The 27,152-nt window shown below is 46.7% G+C and overlaps 1 protein-coding gene across 9 annotated transcripts in view; it reads right to left on the reverse strand.

The window, feature by feature from the left end:
• SETX (senataxin) overlaps positions 1-27,152 on the reverse strand; it is a 66,309-nt gene that overhangs the window by 3,257 nt on the left and 35,900 nt on the right. For 8 of the 9 annotated variants that reach the window (XM_086684366.1, XM_086684362.1, XM_086684365.1 and 5 more), the window contains 12 exons: positions 26,553-26,720; positions 25,914-26,070; positions 21,524-21,625; positions 21,204-21,319; positions 19,641-19,712; positions 17,351-17,500; positions 15,954-16,061; positions 12,755-12,942; positions 10,969-11,061; positions 9,152-9,316; positions 5,549-5,647; positions 4,178-4,265 (listed from right to left, as the gene is read on the reverse strand). In XM_086684366.1, the coding sequence (XP_086540492.1) occupies positions 4,178-4,265; positions 5,549-5,647; positions 9,152-9,316; positions 10,969-11,061; positions 12,755-12,942; positions 15,954-16,061; positions 17,351-17,500; positions 19,641-19,712; positions 21,204-21,319; positions 21,524-21,625; positions 25,914-26,070; positions 26,553-26,720 (1,506 nt within the window). The remainder of the gene's footprint in view (positions 1-4,177; positions 4,266-5,548; positions 5,648-9,151; positions 9,317-10,968; positions 11,062-12,754; positions 12,943-15,953; positions 16,062-17,350; positions 17,501-19,640; positions 19,713-21,203; positions 21,320-21,523; positions 21,626-25,913; positions 26,071-26,552; positions 26,721-27,152) is intronic. The other variant, XM_086684367.1, reaches the window with a different exon arrangement.

Here is a 27,152-nt window from a genome sequence, read left to right on the forward strand (position 1 = left end):
CTAGGCTCTCAAGAATCCACTAAAGGAAAGAGAAGTCCAGACACAGAAAGAAGCCATGTTATCAGAAAAGAGCCCTGGTCACCGCCTATAAGAAAGAACTTCCCCCATTTTACCACGTTACTGGTGCCGTGTGGTCACTGGCTGTTACACAGACCGTACCAGTTGCCAGCAGCCACAAGGAGCTATTTAAATTTCAATTAATTAAATTAAATTAAATAAGAAATGCACTTCCTCAGTTGCAGCAGCCACATTTCAAGTGCTCAGTGGCTACATGTGCCTCGTGGTTAGTGACTGGATGGTGCGGGCACCGAACAGCTCTGTCATCCCGGAAAGTTCCTCGAACACTGTTGATCTAGAGTCTTGCCTGCTTCTCGAAAGGCTCATATGCTGGAGCAGGAAAGCTTGGTGCCAGAAAGCCCTAACTTTGGGGTGCATGTGACTATTCTAGAAAGAGGCCCATAGCTGCCACTGAATTCTCAAAGGCCTCCTGGACTCCAAAGGGGCTAAACCATCTTCATCCACTGAGACAACTATTCCACAGATTTTTCCCACCTTCCTGGAGGAGCTCAAGTTATGAGATGCACACCTAAGGAGAAGAAAACCCACCAGCATGCATCCTCCTCACTTCCTGTTAGACCTGGCTTGGCAATAAATTGCTGCTTTACAGTTATTAGAATGTGGGCATCCTTAGAAAGAGGAGCGTGCATGAGAGGAAAAAACACAAAGCCTGGAGGGAAGAGGAGGGGGAGAAGGGGGGGAAGAGGGGGAGGGGAAGGAGGAGGGGAAGGGGGAAGGGGAAGAGAAGGAGGAGGAATAGGAGGAAGAGGAGGAAAGAGGGGAAGGGGGAGGACAGGGAGGAGGAAGGGGGAAGAGGGGGAGAGGAGGGGAAGGAGAAGCGAAGGAGGAAGAGGAGGACGATGAGGAAGGACGGGGAGGGGGAGGAGGGACAGGGGGAGGGGGAGGGGGAAGAGGATGGGGAGGGGGAAGAGGATGGGGAGGGGGAGGGGAGGAGGGGAGGGGGAGGGGGAGGAATAGAAGGAAGAGGAGGAAAGAGGGGAAGGGGGAGGACAGGGAGGAGGAAGGGGGAGGAGGGGGAGAGGAGGGGAAGGAGAAGTGAAGGAGGAAGAGGAGGGCGATGAGGAAGGAGGGAGAAGAGAAGGAGCGAGAGGAGGAGGGCAAAGAGCACAGCTGTCCACTGTCCACTGTCCTCGCGGGGGCTCCCATCCTATTCATAAAGGTGGGGGAGGGCAGCAATTTTAACTGGCTGCATGACCTGGGTCAAGCGGGCCTCTCTGGGCCTGTTTCCTCATCTGTAAAATAGGAACGATGTTTTATTTAACTTGAAAGGCACACCGTGTTCACATTTTACCATTTCTGAATCGGGGGTGCCTACCAGCCAGGGCGCAGTCTCCGAGTAACTAATCCTAGAGGAATTCCTGGCTAGGCAACCACGACCCCTCGACTTTCAGTCAATAAACCACCTGAAGGAAGAAGGACTCCCAGCTCTTGCCTGAAAACCTAGCCACAGAAATGTTCTGATGAGACAAAAAAGTACCAGCATCAACTCCTGGAGAATGGAGACCAGGGGCTGGTGGAGAACCCCGGAGACCGTGGGGGGTACTCTTAGGGAACGCCTTCTGATGGCACAGGGCACAGGGGCACGGCCTGTGCGTCAACGAGGCCACGTGACTGTGACCCGGGAAATGGTTACGTAGCGCCAGACTCGGAAGGTGAAATACTTTTAGGGATCTCTCAACCTGTTCATCTTGTCTGTATTTTTTCTCTTTTGTCCAAACAAGAGTGACCTACGTCTGTCTAAACAAGACTAGAAGGGTTCGTTTAATAAATATAAAAGTTCTGGGGCGCCTGGGTGGCGCAGTTGGGCGTCCGACTTCAGCCAGGTCACGATCTCTCGGTCCGGGAGTTTGAGCCCCGCGTCGGGCTCTGGGCTGATGGCTCAGAGCCTGGAGCCTGTTTCCGATTCTGTGTCTCCCTCTCTCTCTGCCCCTCCCCCGTTCATGCTCTGTCTCTCTCTGTCCCAAAAATAAATAAACGTTGAAAAAAAAAATTTAATAAAAAAAATAAATATAAAAGTTCTAAGTGGAAATAAAGCGTCACAGCCTAAGAGTAGCACATAAACTAGCGACTTATGTCATAATGGCTTCTTGGATTTGACGAACCGCAGTATCGATGCTGACCTCACAGCATCTCGTTACCCTCGAAGGGCCGCGTCAGTAACACGCAAGGCCGGGGCCGGCACACACCACGCAGGCCCGCGAGCCAGGCTCCGCCACTCGGATCTCTTTCTCGCTCCGGAGAGCTCCAGAGATGCTCACCCTGTGGCCGAAACACAGGTGTGACACGAAGCAGATGGTCTTGCTGTCTCTGCCACGTCTACGGAACCTAAAGGTGGTGTTTAATCGGATTCTGAGAGCACAAAAACGGTTCTGAGTAAGGGCTATCACTCTTGGTTTCTCAGAGAAAACCAAGTGCCTTCGTCATTGGTTCTGTTTCCGGAAGGAAAACTGGGGTAAGCATAAAAAACAAAAACAGAAACAAAAACATAGGAAAAAGGCTCCAAGGACCGCGGAAGTTAAGTTGGAAAAACCCAAGTGACAAACTGGGACTTTTTTTACTGTATTCTTTCTCCATCTTTTTACGGCGCTGGCTTCCCAGAGTGAAGACCTCCCCCACGCGCTCTCGGGGCCCTCCCGCCCGGACTCTGTCCTGCCCGGTCATCCGACCGCAGGCCGCACTGCCAGGGCACAAACTCCTGGGTGCCAAACAGAAGGGGGCGGTGGGAACGGGGGAGCCCACAGAGGCTCCTTTAATCAGGGCATACACAACACAAGTGCCATGTTGCCTTCCAGGTTTAAACACCGCCAAGATTCAAAAAATTTATTACTAAAAATAGTAATAGGTCAACCAACTGATAAGAAATCCCGTTTTCACACTTAGATCCTTACGGTCCCAGGAAAAATAATTCTACAAAAAACCTTTTATTTTGAGGTGACTGTAGATTCACAGGAAGTTGCGAACAAAGTACAGAGAAGTTCACGCTTCACACAGTCTCCTCAGTTATGAAAATGTTTTTCAAACTTCCAGCTTACGTATAAATGTTCGTGGCAGAGAGATATAATAGTGAGACAATTACAAAAATATATGCCCCACTGAATCTTATCCTAAACAAGTACAAGTGGAAATTCAATTTCAAAAGCAAAGAGAGTCCTACGGCTATCTGTCCTGCAGGACGCTTTTAAGAGCAACGTAAAGATTTATTTTTAATAGTTATTTCACCATGTCGGGATTTAGAACATGCTAGAAACAAAATCTTTAGTTAAACTTCTAACAAGTTTCTCATAGCGACTTAAAAACAGGTGGTACCGGCAGCTTTCAAAAATTCTTTCAACGGGGCACCCAAACAAGAAAACCTGAAAAGCACAGACGCAGGGAAGAAGTACACGGGCAAGACAGCGTCGGAATGCCCTCTGGTGGCACTAAGCCGGAAAGTAGGGGGAAAACCGGGGAAAAAAAAAAACCGAATGAGTTGGCTCCACTCCTACGATAACCAACGACCGTGTTAGACACTGAAATTCGACAAGTCCGAAGCTATTACCCCTTAGGAGACAGGCAGCAAGCATCTGCTTTCCCGGGCCGTGACATCACCGAATGAGGCCGCGCTCCGTCCACCACGGACGGACGCAAACCTGCCGCCTCTCCTAGAGGGGCTCCGCCACGGCGCCCGCCCGGGGGACACGGAGCGCGCGGCACACAGGAGGGAGGACCCGCGCGCGCTCGCCAGCTCCCTCCCGCTGGCCTTAAGCTGGGCCAGTAACAACCAGGTAAGCTGAGTGTCTAAGTGCCCACAGCTGTCCAAGCACTTCACGTATGGATTTACTATCTCAACAGTCCCCGGATGGGAGACTTCTTTCTTCTTTTTGAAAAAGGTCATCTTGAGAACAGACCACGGGTACCTGGGCCTTGGACCGGGGCAGGGTGAGCAGTCAGCACCCAGGCAGAAGCTGCTGGAGCGCAGAACCACCAGGGGGAAGACGCTCATTATTCCGTAACCCTGCGATCACTTGCATTTTGATGGAAAATAAAAACGAAACCTCAAGCCAGCCTCAGTTAACCATGGGCAGGCTCTGGAGTCCTCTGGTCCCAGGAATGCACCTACCATCAAGGTCCTTAAATGTCCGAGGATGAAGAGGCTGTACTTGGCTCGTGTAATGGTGACATTCAATCTTTGCAAACTTGCCAGAAATCTAAGTGGTAAAAAAAAAAAAAAAAAAGTTACTTCTTTCTGCAGAATGACTTAGCATGTGAGTGTAGGTGAGTCACAGACACACACATCAGACAGCTTTTCTCGGGCTCCTTCTCCTCCTTTAACGTGATGTGGTTTTCTCCTTTTTCCCAACATAGGGTCCCCGGCAAATAAGAAACTTCCATCAAAAACAATAAACAAAATATCCGGAGCTTTCCCTCCCAAGTGGTGCATCGGTCAATCTCCTAGTCTCACTTGGAGGAGATACTGGCAGTTTTAACAGTGTCATTCTTAAGCCTTAGAAACACCCTAAAAATACGATACTAGATCAGTTATTATTTTTAAAAATTAAAAAAAAACACACATTTTTTAGTAGGCTTCGTGCCCAGTGCGGAGCCAACACGGGGCTTGAACTCATGACCCTGAGATCAAGATGTGAGCTGAGCTGAAGAGTCGGACGCTTAACAGACAGCCACCCGGGCGCTCCTTGACCAGTGACTCTTCATTTAAATGTATCTGAAATCACTCAAATGTCGTGGAGCCAGTACACAAACACACAAGTCTCAGACAAATGTACCAACAGATCTAGGGGAGCTCAGAAGGAACAGAACTGCCATGCGAACAAGGTGAACTTTCCAGTGAGCTGGGAGAGAGCGGACTGCTAACAGGATGGTCCAGAGACACCAGGCCTCCGTGTGTGCGTGCAGACTCTCTCCAAACGGGGCAGGGAGAGCGTACGTCACCGTTACTTACGTTACTGTTTTCTTTCAGACCAAGTCAACATATCTGTACAATCTGGAACTTTCACCTCCTCAAAAGAAGGAAAAAAGTAACTACACAGGAGTCTCAGGGCTCCAAGACTCGGGGGAGTTTTCTCTCAACCGTCACAGTGTCCTGGGCCTCTTTAGTGAGTAAACCCACAGGAGTTAAGGCTGACAAATTTGGCCAAAGCACGAAAACACAGCGAAGACGGAAAACCACTCCATGACCCATCCTGGAGAGGAGCAAGCCCCCTGCAAACTCCCCCCGGTCCAAGATCGAGGGCACTCTTCGGAGGGAAAGGACAGACTGCCACCGGGACACAGGTTAACACACGAGGTACGAAGAGCAGCACACCAGACAGCGGATCGACTTCACGCAACCGAAGGAGGGAAACCTTCACGACGTTACGCACGGCTTTATAAAAGCCGAGCGAGCAAACGACAGTATTCTCCAACGGTGGTCGGAAACAGATCTGGCTCGAGACTACAGACCAGTGACAAGGCAGTGACGAGAGTTACTCACCCAATGGAGCCTTGCATGGCATTTGCTCTGACACACGTGACGATAACACAATCTTTCTGGCGGCCCTGGAACGCGTCCACGGTATCTACTTCTGCCGGCCTATTTGCAAAAGAGAAACAGGCTCGTTGGAAAAAGGAAGCTCATCACGAAACGCACACGTTTACACGGCAGTGTTCTGCAAAAGCTTTTTTCACGGTTCTCTTTTTTTACCGAAACCGGATTCACGGAGCGTAAAATTCCCCGTTCTAAAGTACAGCACTCCGTGGTGCTCGGTACCCGCTATGTTGTACAACCGCCACCTCCGTCTGCCTCCGCCACGACACTTCCACCCCTCGTGCCCGTCGGCAGTCAGTCCCTCGCGATTTCTCCCGCTCTCCAGGCCTGGCAACCACCAACCTACTTTCTGTCTGGTAATTTCACATAAACGGAATCATAAAATGCGTGGCCCTTCCCGCTTGGCTTCTTTCACCGCCATCGATCCATTTACAACTGAGGGACGTTTGGCTTGTTTGCTCTTTTTGACCGTTACGAGTAACGTTGCTGTGAACATTCACGTACCAGCTTTCGTGCTAACATCTTCTCCGTTCTTTTGGGCACATACCTAGCAGGGGAGCTGCTCGGTCGCTTGGTAATTCTATGCTTAACTTTTTGAGGACTCGCCAAACTGTTTTTCCACAGTGATCTACCATTTTACACTCTTCCCAGCAAAGCATAAGGGCTCCAATTTCTCAACGTCCTTGTTCAAACTCTGTTATTATCTATTATTATCATCATCGTCATCATTTAGGTGGGTGAAAGGGTATCTCACTGTGGTTTCGATGTGCATTTCCCTTAGTGACAAACGAGGTGCAACATCTTTCCCGTGCTGGTTGACCATTCGGTCACAATCTTCTTCTGAGAAACGCTATTCAAAGCCTTCGCTCGTTAAAAAAAAAAAATCCGATGACTCAACTGTTTGTTACCGAGTTGTGGGAGTTCTTTCTATACTCCGGATAGGAGACCCATCAGATACAGGATGTGCAAGTAGACTTTCCTTGACTTAGGATGGGGTCACATCCCAATACACCCATCAGAAGTTAAAAATACCTTAAGTTGAGAATGCATTTGTCACACCTAACCTACTGAACACCGGAGCTTAGCCTGGACAGCCTCAAACAGGCTCAGGACACTCACGTTTGCCTACAGTTGGGCAAAGCCCACTTCCTGATAAAGTGCTAGGTTATCTTACGTAATTTATTGACCACTGCACTGTGACAGGTACAGAACGGTTGTGTCATGGTTCACCCCCGGGACCGTGGGGCTGAGCGGGCGCTGTGGCTCGCCGCTCCCCAGCATCACGAGGCAGGATCATACCGCACACCGGTCCCCGGGGGAGAAAAAACCAAATTCAAAACCTGAAGTACAGCTTCTACTGAATGTGTGCTGCTATCACACCATCAGAAAGCTGAAAAATTCTAAGTCAAACCATGGTAAGTCAGGAACCATCCGTATCTTCTCCCACTCTGTGGGCTGTCTTTTCCCTTTTTTGGTAGTGTACTTTGACACAGAAGTTTCTAATTTTTATCAAGTCTAATTTATCTATTCTTTCTTTGGTAACTTGTGCTTGGGTATCATACCAGAAAATCGTCTAATCTGAGGTCATACAGATTTATACCTTTGTTCCAAGTTTTATAATTTTATCTCTTAGATTTCCTGCTCTACTCCACTTTGAGTTCATTATGGGGTGGGAGACAAGGTTCGAAACTCATTCTCTTGCAGGTGGAGATCCAGTTGGTCCAGCACCATTTTGTTTCCCCAATGAATGGCCTGGGCCCCCTTGTTGAAAACCCACTGGCCATAAATGCATGGGTTTATTTCTGAACTCCCAATTCTAGTCTACCGGTTTACAGGTCTATCCTTAGGACCGTACCAGTTCTGATAACTAACTTTGTAGTAAGTCTTGAAATAGGAAAGCATGAGCCCCTAACAGTATTCTTTTTCAATATAATTGCGGTGTCTTGCATTTCCACGGGAATTTTAGGTTCAGCTTGGCCATTTTCACACAATAGGCAGCTGGAATTCTGGCAGAGACGGCAGAATTGAGGGTGAGTCTGTAGATCACTCTGGGGAGCGCTGTCCCCTTCACAACACGAAGTCTTCTGATCCACAGACACAGAATGTCTCTCCACTTACCTAGGTGTTAACTGCTTTCACCATTTTGTACTTTTCAATTCCTAAATATTTTATCCTTTTTGACTCCATTATAAACAGAATTGTTTTTTAAATTTCCTTTTCAGATGGCTAGTTGCTACTGCGCACACACGCAATGGATTTTTGTATGCTGATCCTGCATCTACAACTTGGCTGAACTCACCTGTTAGAATGGAGAGCTTATGTGGATTTTTAGGGTTTTCTACATAGTAGGTCCGGCCAACTATGAAAAGGGATAGTTTTAGTTCTCGTATAATACAAACACCTTTAATTTCTTTTTCTTGCTCAACTATCCTGCTTAGGACCTCTAAAACCATGCTGCACAAACGTAGCAAGAGCAGGCACCCTTCCTGATCCTAGCGGCACAGCACTCAGTCTGACCATCGAGCATGTCATAGATACCTTCTATTAGGTCGAGGAAGTTCCTTTCTAGTCCTAGTTTGCTGAGTGCTTTTATCACGAAAGTCTGATGCTCCTTCTACATCTATTCTGATGATCGTGTAGGTTTTCTCCCTTTATTCTGTTAGTATGGTAGATCGCACAGATTGACTTTTGTATGTTGAACCAACCTTGCATTCCTGAGATAATCCCACTATGGTTTTGGTGTATACTCCTTTTAATATGCGGCTGAATTCAGTTCCCATTATTTTGTTGAGGATTTTTACATCCATATTCATAAGGGATACTGGCCTGTCGTTTCTCTCTTCTTGTGATGTTTTCCGTGGCTCTGGTATTATGGTAATATTGGCCTCATAAAATGAGTTAGAAAGTCTTCCCTCCTCTTCTATTTTTTGGAAGAGTCTGAGAAGGATTGGTGTTAATTCTTATCTTAATGTCTGGCAGAATTCACCAGTGAAGCCTGGTCCTGGGTTTTTCTTTGTTGGAAAGAGTCTGACCACTAATTCCATCTCTTTTTACAGGTCTGTTCAAATTTTCTATTTTTTCTAGAGCCAATTTTGGTAAGCTTGTGTGTTTCTAGGTTAAGAAATGTTTGAGTTAATGGATTTCCAATGAGACAAAAACACGATCTTCACCCTGTACATAAAGGCATGAAAAGGGTTAAATACTTTATCCCAAGTGCAAGTGTTACTTCATGAATCCTACTAGAATTACAATTCAGGTCAACAAGTCCCGGGAACTAAAGGAAAAGGCCTGGAGGGTTTCTCAGTCGGTTCCACTACCAGTTGTGGTGGGGAGGACCTTGCCAGCAGCAGGAGGTACTGACTGGTCTGCGGGGCTGGGAGGGTGAGCGTTCCCTACCCAGCGTGACCGAAGCCAGCCCGTGAGTCTCCTCCTGCTATCCTACCACAGCCTGAGACCATTCCCTAGAGTTAGGTTTCCTTTTATCCCCTCTTTCTTCTTTCTAATTCAACCGAAAACCTGGAAATATCTGTAAAAATATAGATGCCTCACCCTTTTCTATCAAACTCTTTGTCCAAATCCTTCTGAATCATCGTCTTCTGAGCCTTGTAATGGGTTATTATGCCAATGTTCCGGAAAGTAACATCCCTTCTTTTGTCTTTAATAAGTTTAATTATTTCCATTACCAGTTTTATTTCTTGAACATTTATATATGAGCTAAATAAGATGAAAAACAAAACAAAACAAAACAAAACACATCAAAACTAATAGCAGTCCAACTGCTAGCTTCAGTCCCACTTTGTTTTCTGCTAGAGTGAAGGGCAGGAAGGTAGCTTTGACCTTTGCTCAGTCATCAGTGGCTCAAAGAGGCTGTTACAATGACCATCAATATGGTACCCTTGAAGATATACAACCACCCAGTGAAACAGGAAGTTATGAGGACGAAGAGTGTGATGTCACCTGAAGCTTACTCACCGATCTCTTCGTCTGTCAAAACAGGGACAGCAACAGTAAGAAGTATTGACAGTAACCAAGACAGGAACAGTAAAGAGCTAGCACTAAGCATCTACTGTCTGGGGGCGCCTGGGTCGCTAGGTCGGTTGGGCATCTGACTCTTGGTTTTGGCTCCGGTCATGATCCCAGGGTCGTGGGTTCTGTCCTGAGCTGAGCTCTGCCCTGACAGCACGGAGCCTGCTTGCGATTCTCCCCCTCTCTCTGCCCCTCTCCCCCTCTCCCTCAAGATAAATAAACTTAAAAGAAAGAAAAAAAAAGAATTTGCACACACTGAGACCAGCGCTCTAGACGGGATCGTCTTCCTTCACTCCTCAGCACTGGCTGTGCGGAGCTCGCACCCACGGCCAGGGGCCGCCGTCCACGCGGACTGAACAGGACGCAGCCCGGGGGTGCGTCCGCACTGGCCTCCCCCTGCACTCCCAGCTCACTTCCCAAACGACATGCACCCCTTCACTCCCATTCCAGAACAACTGCACTGCACCTGAAGCTGCCTGAAGGTCTCAGTTTAAGGGCCTTTAATCCCCATGTTCTTAACTTCTAGGCTCACTTGACAGAAAACCCAGTCAGCCAGCCTTCTCTTCCATCTCTGAAGTCCTTATTTTCGTCATTCACCTCTCAGGCCAACGTTCCTCTATGACCTTCACCTCCACATTACTTGTGGCCAACTGCTTCTCTATCTCTCTTAACTTCTTCGCTGAATGTCCCCTCCCCCCTCCTCGGTGGCTTACTGCCTCGTTCTTACTGAGGATGTCACCTTCTCTACGGCGCTCTCGGTGACACAGAGGTGGCATTTCTATTTCTCCTTACTTCTAGATAGGTCCTGTGCTGACAAACGCAGCCTTTAGACTATTACTCTCTTATTTCCTCGTAAGCCCTGACTCCTTTGAAGTTTTTACTGCTTACCAGCCACCAATCCTTTCTGTCACTCACAGACTGCCTGGAACGTGCTCCCTTACTGACAATCCCACACGTGAGGGGTCGTTCACCCTCTGTCTCCCACCTTCATCCAAGGGATCTATACTGCCTCTTGTCTTCGATCACAACAGCCATGCACTGGGGCCATGTCTGTCCTACTCACAGCCGTGACCTTAGCATGTATTTGCTCAAGAGCTTATCACGGTAGGGATTACGATCCCCATTACAGACTTAAGAAGAACTACAAGGCCGAAACGTATAGACAGAGGTATTAATAATCTATGATAAAAAGGAGAAGCTAGTAGCCTAGCTCCCTAAGAATGACTGTGCCCTGATCCTAGGCAGAGAGAGGCACAGAAAATGTTTTCAATATAAATATGAACAAAAATAATGGAACAACTCTGGGACCATCACTAGGGATTCAAGGGAGGAAGACATACTCATTATCCCGTCTTTCTGAACCGTCTCCGACATCAAACACGAGGTAAGGTTGAAATGGCCAGTCTGATGAACACCGATTGGTTTCAGTCAGTCTACAAAAAAGCAGCCACCATTCAGAATACAAGCTATAAGAAAAAAATTCTCATTATAATTAGTATTTTTTTGTCAGGGAAGAAGCTGGGGATAAGATATCTTCTCAGAATGTGTTTTAGCAAAAGGTAAAACACAGATTTTATTTCTGTTCTCGGCGAGGGCGCGTGGTCTATGCACTTACAGATAACCACGACTAAACAGCACTCATGAGGCAACGAGCGAAAACAGTAAGCCGCAGAACGCAGACGGTCTCCGACTTACGATGGTCCCACTTACAATTTTTCGACTTTGCGGTGGTGCAAAAGCAATACGTTTCAGTGGAAATCGCACTGGGAATTGTAAATTGGAATCCTGTCCCGGGCTAGCCACGTGCTGTATGCTCCTCTCACGAGAGCAGCGAGCCGCAGCTCCCAGGCAGCTCCGCGATCACGAGGGTGACCTCCCCTACACTGACAACTACTCCGCTTGTCACTTTCGGTACCGTATTCAGTGCATCACACGGGACATCCAGCACTTTATCACAGAATAGGCTTCGCGTTAAAAGACTTTGCCCAGCTGTAGACTAACGTAGGGGTTCTGAGCACGTGTCAGCAGGCTGGGCTAAGCTAGGATGCTTGGGAGGGTAGGTTAGGTATATTACATGCCTTTTTGACTTATGTTTATAGGAACATACCTCCGTCATAAGTCAAGGAAAATCTGTACTATGTACAGTATGGTATGATTTTTTCCCCCCCAAGATTAAAAAAGGCGGCGGTGTGGGGGGGGGGGGGCCTGGGTGGCTCAATCGGTTAAGCGTCCAACTCCTGATTTCAGCTCAGGTCATGGTCTCAGTTTACGAGATCAAGCCCACGTGGGGCTCTGTGCTGAACATGGAGCCTGCTTGGGATGCTCTCTCTCCCTCTGCCCCTGCCCGCCGATGCTCTCGTGAAATAAATAAACTTAAAAAAAAAAAAAAAAAGTTTTTAAAAAAGAATTTAAAAAGTCGGGTGCCCGGGTGGCTCTGTCAGTTGCACGTCTGGCTCTTGATTTTGTCTCAGTCGTGATCTCACGGTTCATGGGATTGAGCCCCACGCTGCGCTCGATGCTCACGGCGCTGAGCCTGCTTGGGATTCCCTCTCTCCCTCTCTCTGTGCCCCTCACCTGCGCTCGCTCTCAAAATAAATAAAATAATTTTAAAGTCAAAAAATTTTTTAAAAACATAGGCATGATCCAAAGATTGGAAATAGATACAGCAAGATGCTATGAGTGATTATTTCTGGGTAGCATAAATAAGGGCAATCTTTCCCCCCTTCTTTTTTGTTTATATACATTTGCTAAAATCAACATGGCTCTTGTAATTAGAAAAAAATTACTAAACCTTTGTTTTACACTTTTTATGACAGGACTTAAGAACATACCAAAATACCTATTCTTCTTAAGCAGCTAACCCTACAGATAAAATAAGCCAATAAGGAATAAACGGAGGGCACCTGGGTGGCTCAGTCAGTTAAGTGTCTGACTCTTGATTTCAGCTCAAGTCATGATCTCACGGTTTGTGAGTTCAAGCCCCCTGTAGGGCTCTGTGCTGAGTGTGGAGCCTGCTGTGGATATTCTCTCTCTCTCTCTCTCTCTCTCCCTCCCTCCCTCCCTCTCTCCTCTCCCCCTACCCCCCCCCAATAAACTTAAAAAAAAAAAAAAAAGGAATGAACTCACCTATTTGTTTTCAAGCTTCTGTTATAAACGTAATTAGAGGGGAAGAGGCATATGTCTGGGTGCATCCTGTACTGAACAGTAAGCTGTAAAACAGGCAGCCTGCCGATCACATTGTGCTCTACGCTGTCTTCCAGCAGCTTGCAGAAGCGAGCCATCATTGACTGGTCATAGCCATACTCCTGTGCTTTCTGAAAGGGAGGAACCAATTTCCAAGAATTCATTTATACTTTTCCCACTATCATCAACACACTGAGTGGTAATACGGAAATGGCAAGGTTTAGGTGGCGTTGAGATGACCAACAAGCAAAAATTCAGAGGAAGAGGTTTCTGACTCCGGCCCTTGAAAAGCCATGTAGCTTGACTATAAAAAAGTTCATTTAGAAAATCTACATACGGCTTATGAAAAAGATGTGGTCTTGTAAGTGGCCACAAACTGAAACTATTTTGATGTAAACAGAGGTCACCAGAAAGAATCAGTAAGAAAAGAAACAAAGAACTGTAACACAGATTTTAACAATTATTTCTAGGGGACTCTCCCACAAATGGAAACATTGACTGTCATCGTACAAGCCTTTTAAAGACCAATTTCTCCATCCATCTGTCCATCCGTCCATCCAACATACACGGAGCCACTATAGTTTGGGGTGCTGAGACTGCTAAGGTGACTTAGCTCAAGCATCACAGAACAGATGTTCCCATGGAGAAGACCGACAACTGACAGTAATTACTAAGATGATTTCATAAACCCGTTAGTGGGTTACAACCTGGAAAATCAGTGGGATTTTTCAACGGGATCCAGTGGGATCCACTTTTTAATGTCAACATCACACAGATAAGTACCGTGTCTTAAGCAACCTAGATGCAAATGTACTCTGCGGGATGCACGAGGACAACGGAGATGGGAGCTTCACACGCGATGCCTAAGACATGGCACTGAAGACGTGCATGCAAAGTTCACGAATCAGGAGAGTGGTGGAAAAAAGGCGTTACTTCCTAAATCAGAGGTTACTTCTGTATGTGATTTTAAATAGGTTTATGTAACTTAGTATTAGTAGACATTCAACAATTTTATCCACATCCCCAGAAGTTTCTCTCTTCACAAGCTGGCCAAAACCTCATTTTGAATCTTCTTTCTGGGGAAAAAGAAAAAGGTACCACTTCCATACCTGCGAAAAAAACCCCAGTCTATCCTACAGAATGACGTGGATTTCTACGCTCTGACGTGGAAGGATAATCCTGATCTCTTTTTGGACTGGAAAAAAGACAATCTGGCACAGAATGCTTCTGGCCCTTTAAAGCAAACCCTACATATATACAACCACACACAAACCATCTTTTAGGGACTTAGTTACTGACCCCCCCCCCGATGCCAGCTCCATAATGCAAGCAGGGATTTCTGTTTCTTTTCTTCACTGTCTTAACGCCAGCACCTAGAACAGTGCCCGAATCAGGCTGGCACTCAGTAAACACTGATGGAAAGACACGAATGAGAATAGGCCACAAAATCTGTTAAAATACTCACAACGATTCTCCTTAAATATAGGTGGACAGAAAGGCAAGTTGAGAAAATTAACTTTGTAATTATTTTCTAAATTGTTCTCAAGAAGGCTGCATTGTTTCGGCAACAATAACAAAAAGGCCAGATTTTTCTCATTTCTGTCGCTTTTTTTTTTTTTTTTTTTTTAATTTTTTTTAATGTTTATTTATTTTTGAGACAGAGAGAGACAGAGCATGAACGGGGGAGGGTCAGAGAGAGGGAGACACGGAATCTGAAACAGGCTCCAGGCTCCGAGCGGTCAGCACAGAGCCCGACGCGGGGCTCGAACTCACGGAGTGTGAGATCATGACCTGAGCCGAAGTCGGCCGCTTAACCGACTGAGCCACCCAAGCGCCCCTCTGTCGCTTTTATCAATCACCAAAGGAGGTAATAAAGTTGGGGCCCATCAAGAATTTAATCAGTAACTTTGTGAAATAACGTGTTATTCAAAACAAATGCAGTACAACCGGGGCACCTGGGTGGCTCACCCGGAACCGACCCTTGATTTCAGCTCAGGTCACGATCTCACAGTTCTTGAGTTGGAGCTGCGCATCGGGCTCTGTGCTGACGGTGCAGAGCCTGCTTGGGATTCTCTCACTCTCTCCCTCTTCCCCTTCCCGTGCTCTCTCGCGCTTTCAACATAAATAAACTTTAAATGAAAAGAAACACGGTACAGAGTTGGCTCTTCCTTACTCCCCCTGAACAAGATCACCAGCAGCTTTTCCCTATGGACACAGGTCTTCACTCAGAGCAGGTGTGATCGCGCAGTGTGCTCAGGTGTGAAACAGCCGCACTATCGTTCTGAATGATTCCAAAGTCAAAACACCATGACGACAACAAAAACCACACGCTTTCATTCCACGAGTGCACACACACGCTTGGGAAGGATCTGTTCCCTGGGGTTGTTTATGCAGCCAGTACTCTAGATTTGTACAAATCAGCTACGTATTAGTGAAATACACAAACATTATTAAATTCAACGCCATGGTCTACACCTATTCAGATTACCCAAAACATTTATTAAATCCCAACTCTGGTGGGCATTTATTTCTAGGAGCCCTCTCTGGTGAGGGAACAGGAGAGACAGGCCACTGCCAAGGTGCTGGTCCTTCCCGCAGGCGGGGTTCAGAGCCCCCTTCCTCTCTTCCTGACGCTGCACTTTCAGAGGACGTGAGAAGCACATTTTTTATCCCCCCGACAGGACACAGAATTCTAAAACTGGAAGTGTACTCTAAAAGTACATTTAAAGTACTCTGTGTAATGTTTTCCTCAAATCTGCATACATTTAAATATAAATCAGGAGGTTGGGAAACTTCTTTTAAAATTTTCCTTGTATTATAGTTTTGGTGTTTATGTACTAAAATGGATCAGATACAGCCCTTAAGATAGCTGCGCGCTGTTTCCCAAAGAAAAAGCCCAATGCACATGGAACACGGGTCTTTCTCGTCTTCTGGTCTTTGACGCTCCCACTGCATGGGTCACGTATGTACATAAGCACAATTAGGAACAGAGGGGCATTTTCACAGACTTTTACCTATTAAAATCCAAACGGTGCTTCTCTCTTCTTAGCCATTCCCTACTTTTCCCTCCAAACAGGAGATGATGATCCAAGAAAGCCCCCCCCCCCCCTTTTAAAGTATTACGAACGTGAAACAAACGCACCATGGAAATGACCGTGGGAGGGAGCTGTTTTGGGTCTCCGACGAGGATCAGCTTGTTACAACGATGGATGAGCGGGGTAAGAGTCTCCACTTCACAAGACTGCCCAGCCTGGGTAAGAAAGTACAGAATGAAAAGGTATTCTTCATCATCTCTGCTGTTTCTTTATCCCCGTGCGGTTTCTCAAATTCACAAAAGTTCTAACATTCAGAAAAGTATCACACTTTCTCCTTCTGCACTGAATACCAGCCAGGATTTTTGAGTGGACGCTTGTGATGAGCACCGACTTTTTTTTTTTTTTTTTATTAAAATAAAAGAATACTCGGGGCGCCTGGGTGGCGCAGTCGGTTAAGCGTCCGACTTCAGCCAGGTCACGATCTCGCGGTCCGTGAGTTCGAGCCCCGCGTCGGGCTCTGGGCTGATGGCTCAGAGCCTGGAGCCTGTTTCCGATTCTGTGTCTCCCTCTCTCTGCCCCTCCCCCGTTCATGCTCTGTCTCTCTCTGTCCCAAAAATAAATAAACGTTGAAAAAAAAAAATTTTTTTTTAAATAAATAAATAAAAGAATACTATAAACGGAGAAAAACAGAGAAGAATTTTTCTATGGTTACAACGGACACAAACGCTCTAAACCAGCGAGTGAAAGAACCGCCGCACACGCGTCGTGAGGTCGGCACGGCTCAGGTGCCACGACCACCGGGGAGCCAGCGCGAGCCAGAGCCGTGTGACGCCCCAGTTCTGTGCTCTTTGTTCTCGCTGGGCATGTGCCTGAGGGAAGTGCGTGGCGGTGCGTCCCCCTCTCCCTGCCACCCCCCTTCTCCCTTGTTCCTAGCTGGCCTTGTCATCTGCAAGACTCAAGCTTCTCTTCGAGGACACCTTCTTCAAGCGTGTCATCACTTCCCCTGTTTCCATCCTCTCATTCTGGTGAAGCCGGATCTTGGACCAACCCTCCTGCAGCTCGTTTTCCACGTCTTCGGTCTTCTGGCTCTACATTCTGGCAAACAGTAGGTGCCCGACAAATGTCTGCTCCGTGAATGAACTACAAGTCACAGGTGTGAGCTGAAAACACTGTGGCTCAGAGCTGTCCAAAGTTATATGCGAACTGCCTCGAAAGGGAGCCAGAGCTATTCGGAGCAGAGAGGAGACACTCCTCGGGCAGGGACCAGTCAGGCATCCTTAAGACTATCATCCTAATTCCGGAAAAGCCAGTTCGGCTGTGGGGGGCCGTCAGCAGCACATTTCAACCCAAGAGACCACGCACACACGCGACGGCAGGTAAAAACCAGATGCTCCGAGACCGTTTCCTCCGGGTCCTCGAAGCAGCGCGGCTCCCCGCCCGCCCCGGCTCAGCCCGCACAGCGCCAGCATAAGCCGTACGGCCGTTCGGCCGACTGCCCACTGACCTCATCGACGATGACACAACTGAAGGGGACACCCCCTTGCCCACGAAAAGCAGACTCGAGCAGTAAACCGCCACTCGTGCTCAGTGTGCAGCAGATGACGTGGGACTCTAAGATGATGATGCTCTGTGTTTTTTGTGGGCGTCCTTGAACCTAAGACAACAGACACAGGTGAATCAGTATTCAGCCGTCTATAAACCCTTGATGACAGTAGGCCTACTTTTACTGTAAAACAGCCACCATTTATCACGTGACAACAACATTCAGCGAGTCCTGAGGGGGAACCACAGATCTAGAAAACAGCAAGAACGTTCCAGATCATCGGAAACCACCAGAGAGAGAACGCTGTGCTGTGCAGTGAATCTAAGCTCAGAACATGATATAAGCACATTAGGAAAAATTTATTCAGGCTTGATTTGGTCAAAGCAAACTACAATTCTTACAGCAGATGTATGTGGGCAGGTATCAGAATGCGCAGAGATAGTTGTGAAGCAATTATCTGAGTTAAACTGGGGTCACAACTCAGCTAGAAGATACATTTTTCCGTTAGTCGTTAAGCACGTATAGTGTCGTTCTGCCTTTCACAAAGGCTTGTACCCACAGTGACGCCCATGAAAATGAGGAGCACTCTGCTTCCACGGTCGCACAGAGACCGGGGCGGAGCCGGACTGTGAATGACACCTCACACGTACCATTTAGCGTTCAAGCTAATAAGCCAGGGTTCTTATCATTGATTCGCTGAGCCTGGTGCTGCTCCTATAAAGTGGCTCATCCCTGGACATGTGACTTGCTCAGCCACGGACTTGGACTCCCAAGGCGCGCGCGCGTGTGTGTGTGTGTGTGCGTGAGCTTCAGAGGGTGGCAGCTGTGGCCCTCCGGGCACACGTGAAGGCACTGTCACCTTCACACACCTCTCCTCTCGGCCTCCCATGGAGGAACACAGCCAAGTGAAATTAATTCCGTGGCCCACAGAACCAAGTGGGGAGCAGCAAACCCCACAATACGTGCAAATACAGACTTCATCCGTAGATTCGGGAGGACTAACTTGGGGCTCGGTTTACAATTTTAATAAAAAGCTTTCCACGGCATTTTGTGCCGAAGTGAACAAACAGCTAATGGAAATATGCACTAAGTGCAACTGTATTTGTTTAGCAATGGAGGGAAGGCTAACAATACATTCAAGGGAAAAATCTCGGCTTAAAAACATGAGTAACGTTACCAGTTGCCGTGACCTGCTCTCCCCGACCCCCACCAGTTTATTAGGGCTGAAATCTGAGGACGAGGATACAGATCTGGCTCATCCCTTGCTCTGAGAAATCTAAATGTTGTTGATTTTTTTTTTTTTCAACTTTTTTTTTTTAATTTATTTTTGGGACAGAGAGAGACAGAGCATGAACGGGGGAGGGGCAGAGAGAGAGAGGGAGACACAGAATCGGAAACAGGCTCCAGGCTCTGAGCCATCAGCCCAGAGCCCGACGCGGGGCTCGAACTCACGGACCGCGAGATTGTGACCTGGCTGAAGTCGGACGCTTAACCGACTGCGCCACCCAGGCGCCCCTAAATGTTGTTGATTTTAAAAAGATTTTATTTTTAAGTCATCTCTACACCCAGCGTGGGGCTCAAACTCATGACCTCGAGATCAAGAGTCACACGCTCCACTGGCGGAGACAGCCAGGCGCCCCCTGATATCTTTATATCCAAAAGAATACTGGGGCAAAAGTTACACGCTACAGAGGATTCTTATGATCAAAAACAAATATGGCGAGTGTAGCTTTCGGCCAAACACGTGCTTGTACTTTCTTAGCTAAACCCCCAGCCGCCATCACTCTACTTGAAGCCGGACAGAAGATGTCTCTTCCTCTTCTTTTTTTAGCATCCCTGGGTGGGCACAAATTTTCTTTAGCAAGGAAAACACCTTCGCGTCTACTTTGACTATTCATCTGATGATAATTATCATAACCGACTTTGCAGTGGGGGGAAGGAGAAGAGCACCTAATGAGTTTTTTTTAATACCTACCCAGACCTAGAAAAGGAGAAGACAATTTATCATCACCTTTCTTAGATCTCAGGTGACAATAAGAAATTCAGGCAAAAAAAAAAAAAAAAAAAAAAAAAAAGCAAAAGTACGTAATTGCACCATTTTCTCTACTTTCATATTCAAAAAAAGTTTTCATAATAAGCAAAGTTTTAAATGTAACTGAGAGAAGTCCATCGGTTGTGTGAAATAATTCATCATAAAAACAGAGAAAGAAAGAAGGAAAAACCTGGAAAATCCTATAGGTGAACCACTTACCTCTTTAATTTTAGAAGCTAGTTCCTGCCTCTCTTTTGAAACTTTTGCAATTTTTTCATCTAATTCTTGCCTCTGGAAAAAATGAGAACGCAATCTTTAAGATTAACCTGAGCATCTTAAAATACTTTCCGGTTGGCTGCCTTACCTTGCAGACGACACTGCCCACTCACCCCACCTGCTCTCCCTTTACCAGCAGAGTCCTGACCCCCGTGCTGCGCTGAACCAGCCCTCGGGACCGGGGCCTCACGGCCGCTCCGTCCCACCCAACAGCCCGCAGAGACCTTCCCCTGATACGAGTCCTCACACGCAGGCCCCGGGGAGGAGAGGTGCAGCCAGAGCGACGGCAGGCGGCAGCTCTGACAGGACGTCCGGCCGCCCTCGTGACCAGCGCCCGCGCGGCTTCTCCCCGCTCTTCTGGTCTGAGCGGAACGATCCAGCCCTAGCCCAGGACCCCCGAAGCACCCCACCCACGGACCCTAACAGAGGCACGTGCCCAGGTCCTGCCTGTCTGCACTCCGCCTTGACCTCTTGTGTGGCCCCTCAAGGCCACGACGTGTACTTCCTCCGGGACCTGTGCGTAGTCAATGTCTCTGCTTCAATTTCTCTGTGGTATGGCCCCCGGAGCTCCACTCAGTGTTAATCTGACAAATCCTTAACGATGCACAAGATTGTTCTGTCTGGTGTGTCCCCTGTGTGCTGTCTCTGTCTGCTGGGTAGCGCAACTCCTGGGGCTCTTTCCTCCCCTCATCTCTGGGTGGTTCGCATCCCAGTCATCCCTCTGGCTACAGTGATGGGCACAGAACACAGGCCTGGTGAACCACGGCCCCCATTCCCTTAAAAACAGGGAGGAGATCTGCTTGCACATCCAGGGACCAACCGGAAGCCTTCCGTGGCATTGATGCATGGATAGAGGGGGAAAGGCCCCCTCTCTTCCTACGGGTTTTCTAAGCCGGGGCGGTGGTGCCCAGAGATGCTGGCACTTACCTTCCCAAGAGAAGAACGGTCTGACACACAGAAAACCAAATCGAGGGGAAGGTGGAGAAATGCCATCACCTGAGCCCCTGGACCCAGCCTCGCTGAACTTACTCCCAGAGTTCCTAGGCATGTTGAGTCAGTGAATTCCCCTTTTTGTCTAATTTGGATTTCTTTAACTTGCAACTGAAAGATACCTAATCCATTCACTACAGCTTTAATATACGGCAGGCGACGGCAAACTACAGCCTGTGGGCCAAATTCGACTCACCATCTGTTTTTGTAAATAAAGTTTTATTGGAATATAGTCACATCCATTTGTTTGTGAATTCTCTATCACTGCTTTTGGGCTACAACAGCAGAGTTGAGCAGCTGACACAGAGACCATATGGCCTGCAAAGTCTAAATTATGTACAACCTTTACTTTCCAGAAGAAGTTCATTAATCCCTGATATAAGGCATACCGCCTTTGTATACATCTTCATACACAGATTCAGCTATCCCGCGATAAACAAATGATATCACATACTCCATGCTAACTTACGTACCTATCAGCTATTAGAAAACATCAATCAAGAAATGTTGAGATACCTGTGTTTCCTTTCCACCTCGGCATAAAGCACGCTGGCGGGAAAGTTCATCTAGCTGATGATCCAGAAATTCCTTTCTTCTATGCATCTCCTGAACATGAGAAGGTAAGTCTTTTTCTAAAAAAAAAAAAAAAAAAAAAAGAAAAGAATAAGCTAATTCTGACAACTATATACACATATGCATACACAATGAGGAAAAAAACTAGTTCTCGAAGCTACTCTATTTCAAATGTCTCCAAATTACCTTTAATGCCCAAGATATTATCTATCATATAAAAGGAAATAGAAGTAACATTAGTATGTGCGTCAATTAGTACTTACTCATTCTGTGGTTAACTTGGCTGTCCAAACTAAATCTTAGGACCTCATTATTAATAGACTTTTCTGGACCCAGACGTACTAAATTTATATCTCCACAGTTTCCTGTTGATAAAAAAATCGTACTTAGAGAATAATAACAACACTGCCAGTCTCTGTTCATACTATCTCATAATATCTATTTCTAAGCAAGCATACTAACAATCAGAGAAGGGAGCTAAGATTAATCATCAATCAACTAGACAGACGCCTGAAAGTACACTGCAGGATTCATACACATTAGATACGCTTCACAACCACTCTCAAAGCGAGTACTTACCACTTCTACATTTCTACCCAACAAAAGCTTCGGAGGCTGCATACGCAGTACGTTACAAACTTGAGATTCAATTATACCAGCATTTCTCAACCTGTGTTCCGTCCAATCCACAGTAAAATACATTTGGGGAAAGGGGAGTTAAAATAAGATTTCTTAACCTCAGGATGTTTCAGATGGACAAAGACTTTCAGATGTGAACACATATTTGAACTTCCAAGGCAGAATCATATTTTACTATCAGATCCTTCTCGGTCGGCAGAATACTCAGAACGATGTTTCTGAAACTCTCCTCCACATCACAACATCACACTGCTAACTCCAGAATCTAAGGGACACAAAGATGCTGGAAATTCTGTGGAGTAGGTAATTCCAAAAGCTGTAAGCATCACTTAAACGGCCTGTTATTAACCACACTTTCATTTCAGGTTACCGCAGTTTATATATTATTATTTCATCTAAACATCACCCGCTCCATCATTGGGCTAAATTATAGTGATCACGCAGAGTTTATTAGCACTTATCTGAATGTGACACATCACGTACTTATTTGTTTATTGTTAATCTCCTGCCTGGGAACAAGGTTTTGTTTTGGTCACTGGCTCCAACAGTGGCCAGCAGGTTAAGTACAGGAAGTATAGGTTGAATGAATGAAGGACTTATTAAACAGTTATCTACGACATATTTTTGTTCCCAGTTCAGCTCATTCTTCTAAACGTGAAGCCCTCTTCTCTGGCTAACATTTGCTTGAAGGTTTCAAAACTGCCAATTTTCTTGTTTCCATGAGAAAGGTGGATGGAATTACCTGGAGACTCACCCATGATAAACATCTAGAAATGCTCCATAAACTAAAACTATAACAGACGTCCTTTAAACTGCAGGGTGAGCTCATAGAGATGGGAGAGAAATTCCTAGAGGCCAGAAACAAAGAGAAAGCTCAAAACCAGAGCTACAAGACCCCAAGCTGCTGTGGCTTCCCTGAGGGACAGGATACGTTGGGGCTGGCACTGTCTGGGTGCTCAGAATTTTTTACTTTACGTTCAATAAAATACAGAGATTTATGGGGCGCCTGGGTGGCTCAGTCGGTTTAGGCATCCGACTTCAGCTCAGGTCATTGTCTCACAGTCCGTGGGTTCAAGCCCCACGTTGGGCTCTGTGCTGACGGCTCAGAGCCTGAAGCCTGCTTCGGATTCAGTGTCTTCCCCTCCCTGCCCCTCCCTCCCTTCTCTGCCCCTCCCCCGCTCATGCTCTGTCTCAAAAATAAACATTAAAAAAAAATAGAGATTTCAAAATCTTTAAATTTAAAAAAAAATTTTTTTTTTAATTTATTTTTGAGACAGAGAGAGAGCATGAGCAGAGGAGGGGCAGAGAAGAGAGGGAGACACAGAATCTGAAGCGGGCTACAGGCTCTGGGCTGTCAGCACAGAGTCCGACGTGGGGCTCGAACTCACGGACCGTGAGATCATGACCTGAGCTGAAGTCGGACGCCCAACCAACTGAGCCACCCAGGCGCCCCTAAAAATCTTTAGTTCTACTGAGAGTTTGCCAAATGTCTACGTTGGCAAAACTACCATTCCAGTGAAGGTACAGAAATTTTATCACGGAGGCTTGAATTTTAAAGCCTGCTAGAAAGAAAAAGGGCCTGGAAGAGATGGGAGGAAGAAGTGAATGGGCTTAGCTGGGAAAAACTAAATTCTTTCCCAGGACTTTCCAACCATAGGCCTGCCCATGTCACGTGTGGACTCAGAGACTAAATACAGGGAATGACAAAGGTGACCCAATCAAAATACAGTGGCGATTTTTTAAATTTGACTACAATGAGCAACTTTTTGCCAGTATATTTTAAAACACCTAACAGGAAGTGTAAATTTTTCATGGATATTAGCCACTTTCTGAGGAAGTGGCTAACATGAATTAGCCAAATTCAGTAAAATTACAGAAACCCTGGGGTGCCTGGGTGGCTCAGTCGGTTAAGCGTCCGACTTTGGCTCAGGTCATGCATAGTCTCAGGGATCGTGAGTTCGAGCCCCACATCGGGCTCCACGCTGATAGCTCAGAGCCTGGAGCCTGCTTTGGATTCTGTGTCTCCCTCTCTCTCTGCCCCTCCTCGCTCACACTCTGGTTTCTCTCTCAAAAATAAACAAACATTAAAAATATACATATATATAGAAACCCTAAATAGACATGTAACAGTTAAGGACGTTTAGACACCATATTGAAACTTACCCTTCTGTCAAAAAAAAAAAAAAAGACAATAAACAAACACTATAAACAAATCGATCTTCAAGGAATAATCTCTTTCGTATATAAAACATTCCAAAGAATAAACACAAAAATTCTCCCCAATTCCATTTTTAAGGTCAGTGTAACTAAAACCAAAGATATGACAAAGAAAAATCGCAGGCCAGCCTCATTTAGGAGTACTAATTTTAAAATCCTAAATAAAACATCAGCAATCTAGCAACATGTTAAAAAATAATAATACGTGACCAAGTTGGCCTTACTCTAGGAACCCAAGACATTTTAACGTTAGATAAACACTGCAATTTGCCACAACAACAGACTAAAGAAAAGTTTCATTATCATTTCAACAGATGCAACTAGAAAGATGCATGCAATGAACCCCAAAAGCCCTTCACAAGAAAAAGGAACGAAAAAGGAAACTGCTTTAACCCGATGAAGGGGGAAGACTAAAACCCAGAAACCGACACCATACTGAACGGCAAAGGTGTCCCAGGCCTTTCTGTAAGGAGGCTCGGGGCGGCCGGAAGGAGTAACAGGAGTGGAACATGAAGGCAACGGGAAAGAACACGGTTCTCTCCTGCGGCCAGAAGACGTTTTCTTTTTTTTTTTTTTTTTTTTTTTTTTTTTAAATTTTTTTCCAACGTTTATTTTATTTATTTTTGGGACAGAGAGAGACAGAGCATGAACGGGGGAGGGGCAGAGAGAGAGGGAGACACAGAGTCGGAAACAGGCTCCAGGCTCTGAGCCATCAGCCCAGAGCCCGACGCGGGGCTCGAACTCACGGACCGCGAGATCGTGACCTGGCTGAAGTCGGACGCTTAACCGACTGCGCCACCCAGGCGCCCCAGAAGACGTTTTCTAAGAAAGCTCAAACTGCACCCTGGCTGCTGGCTGGCCTCGCCTGGCCCCGGCCCTGCTGCCCTGTCCACACAGGCCCGAGTGCCGCCCTCACGTGGCTGGTCAGGGAAGGGGCAGGCGTGTTAAAACCACACCACTGCATGTGCGTGGGAGCTGCTCCTGGGCGTGTCAACTGCTACAACCACTTTTGGGAAGAAGCTGGTACTATCTACAAAACTGAAGATGCACAAGTCCTTCGACCCAACATACTCACTGCACGGTGTTCCTACGCTTAGAGCAGCGCTTTTATAAACGCTTGACCTTGACCGATCCTATGAAGTATGCTTGATCTCGAGACCCAGTACAACCGACGCACCTGCCCGACGAAACAGGTTTCACGAACCAGTACTTCCCCTCGCTGCTAGATCACACTGGAAACAGGACAGTAAACAAATCCCCAAACCGCACCTTGGCGGAGCTAACTTCGGTCTAGCTCTACTGCATGGCAATGTTCTCTCGCCTCTGGTCATTTTTATGGAGAGTAACTTCAGGAGCTCCCCACAGGCCCCCAACCCTTTCCCACGGCTAACTCCTGATTGCTCTGCAGGTTTCATCTCAGACGGCACGTCCCCCAGAAGTCTTCCCTAACCGCCCCCCCGCCCCGAGACTAAACCAAGGGCCGCTCTAAGATGTTTGCCAAGTATCCACATTTTACCGCTTACAGAACATACGGCTTTGTTTCTAACTGTCCACTGATCCACTTCCTCGTTACTGTCTCTTGGAAGGCCTCCCTGTTGAAACCTCAGCACTGAGCACAGTGCCTTGGCACAGAGTAAGTACGTGCTCAACAAAATGTGCTCAATGAATCAATGAGCACGTATGGGCCACAGCCCCAAGCAGAAGTTATTACCAGAAGTGGCTCGCATTCAAAACGGCCCACGCTAAACAATGAAAACAAAACCAAAAACAAATGAAACGCCCATAGAAGGATCATACCCAAAGGATTCTTCTTGTCTTTACACTTCTCTTTAAATTCGAGGATGATTTTTTTCATAAGTTCATCAACAGCCGCGTTGGAAGGCGCACACACAAGAACACGGTTTTGTTTGATTTTGGCATTGGAGTTTTCATCCGAACGCCCCTTCCTCTGGTTCTACAATTGGACACACACACGCCGAAAAGACAGACAACAAGAAATACTAATGAGCTTGGGCACAGAATTTTCCAGTTTTTCTCTACTTCCACGCATATCCCAAAGTTCTCTTCGTAAACAGTTAAAAATACAAAACAGCACCTACATCTTACACGGACGTTAAGATTGCCTCTAAACGTAACATTTTATCATAGCTTCTCCGAGCCTCTCCTCACTATCCGCTTATGTTACTGTGTATTCAATCCAACCCAAGTGTAGCCCAGGAATGCATTCCACACAGTTTCTCTGCATTAGACGTGACCCACAATAAAGCCAGGAGGCCACCATCCCAGCCCTTCAGATTAGTGTCACACAGGACAGGTCGCTGAAAAGATCCACAAAAGTGCAGGGAAAAGACCCCTGGCAGTTATTTGCACGTGTCAGTTAATTCAAGGGCAATGACGTGCTCGGCTAACAGCACTGGTGGCCCTCACACACTCTACCTCTGTCAGCAGGCGGTACAGGAGGCCAACGATAGTTTTTGATTTTCCTGTTCCAGGTGGTCCATGAATCAAACAGATCTTGGCAACTGATGGGGAGTGTTTGACCATGGCGTATGCAGTTTCTATCGCTTTCTTTTGGTCTTCGTTGAAATCTTTCAAGTAGGCGATCTACGCAAAAGACAGGAGTGGGAAGGAGTTGCTCTTCCTGGAGTGGCATGGGAGAGGAAGACAAACCTCCACTGCAATGTCTTCCAACCTTTATCAGACAGAAGCTTCGGTTATGATCGACCAAGACCCCAAAGTCACCTTTAACCTAAAGAACCACTATCGCTACCATAAAGGAAGTTACTCAGCAGTGTCTACAGGCTTCAGCCCATCTACAAATACTGCAACGGTATTTTTATTCGTGATTCTTACAAAGATGATCGCAATAAACTGTTCTACACTTTCCTTCTATTTATTCTTTGGTCCTTCCCATTTTAGTTCATTCTTTCCTTAGTAAAAAAAACATTCCCAGACTTTCCTAACCCAAGCGGTACAGTGAAAGAGCATGGATTTTGGGTCAGATCTAAGTCTCAAAGCCAGTTTCGCTCACAGGCG

The sequence above is a fragment of the Puma concolor genome, chromosome D4, assembly GCF_028749965.1.
Source record: "Puma concolor isolate L17-30 chromosome D4, mPumCon1.1.hap2, whole genome shotgun sequence".
Taxonomy (NCBI): Eukaryota; Metazoa; Chordata; class Mammalia; order Carnivora; family Felidae; genus Puma; species Puma concolor.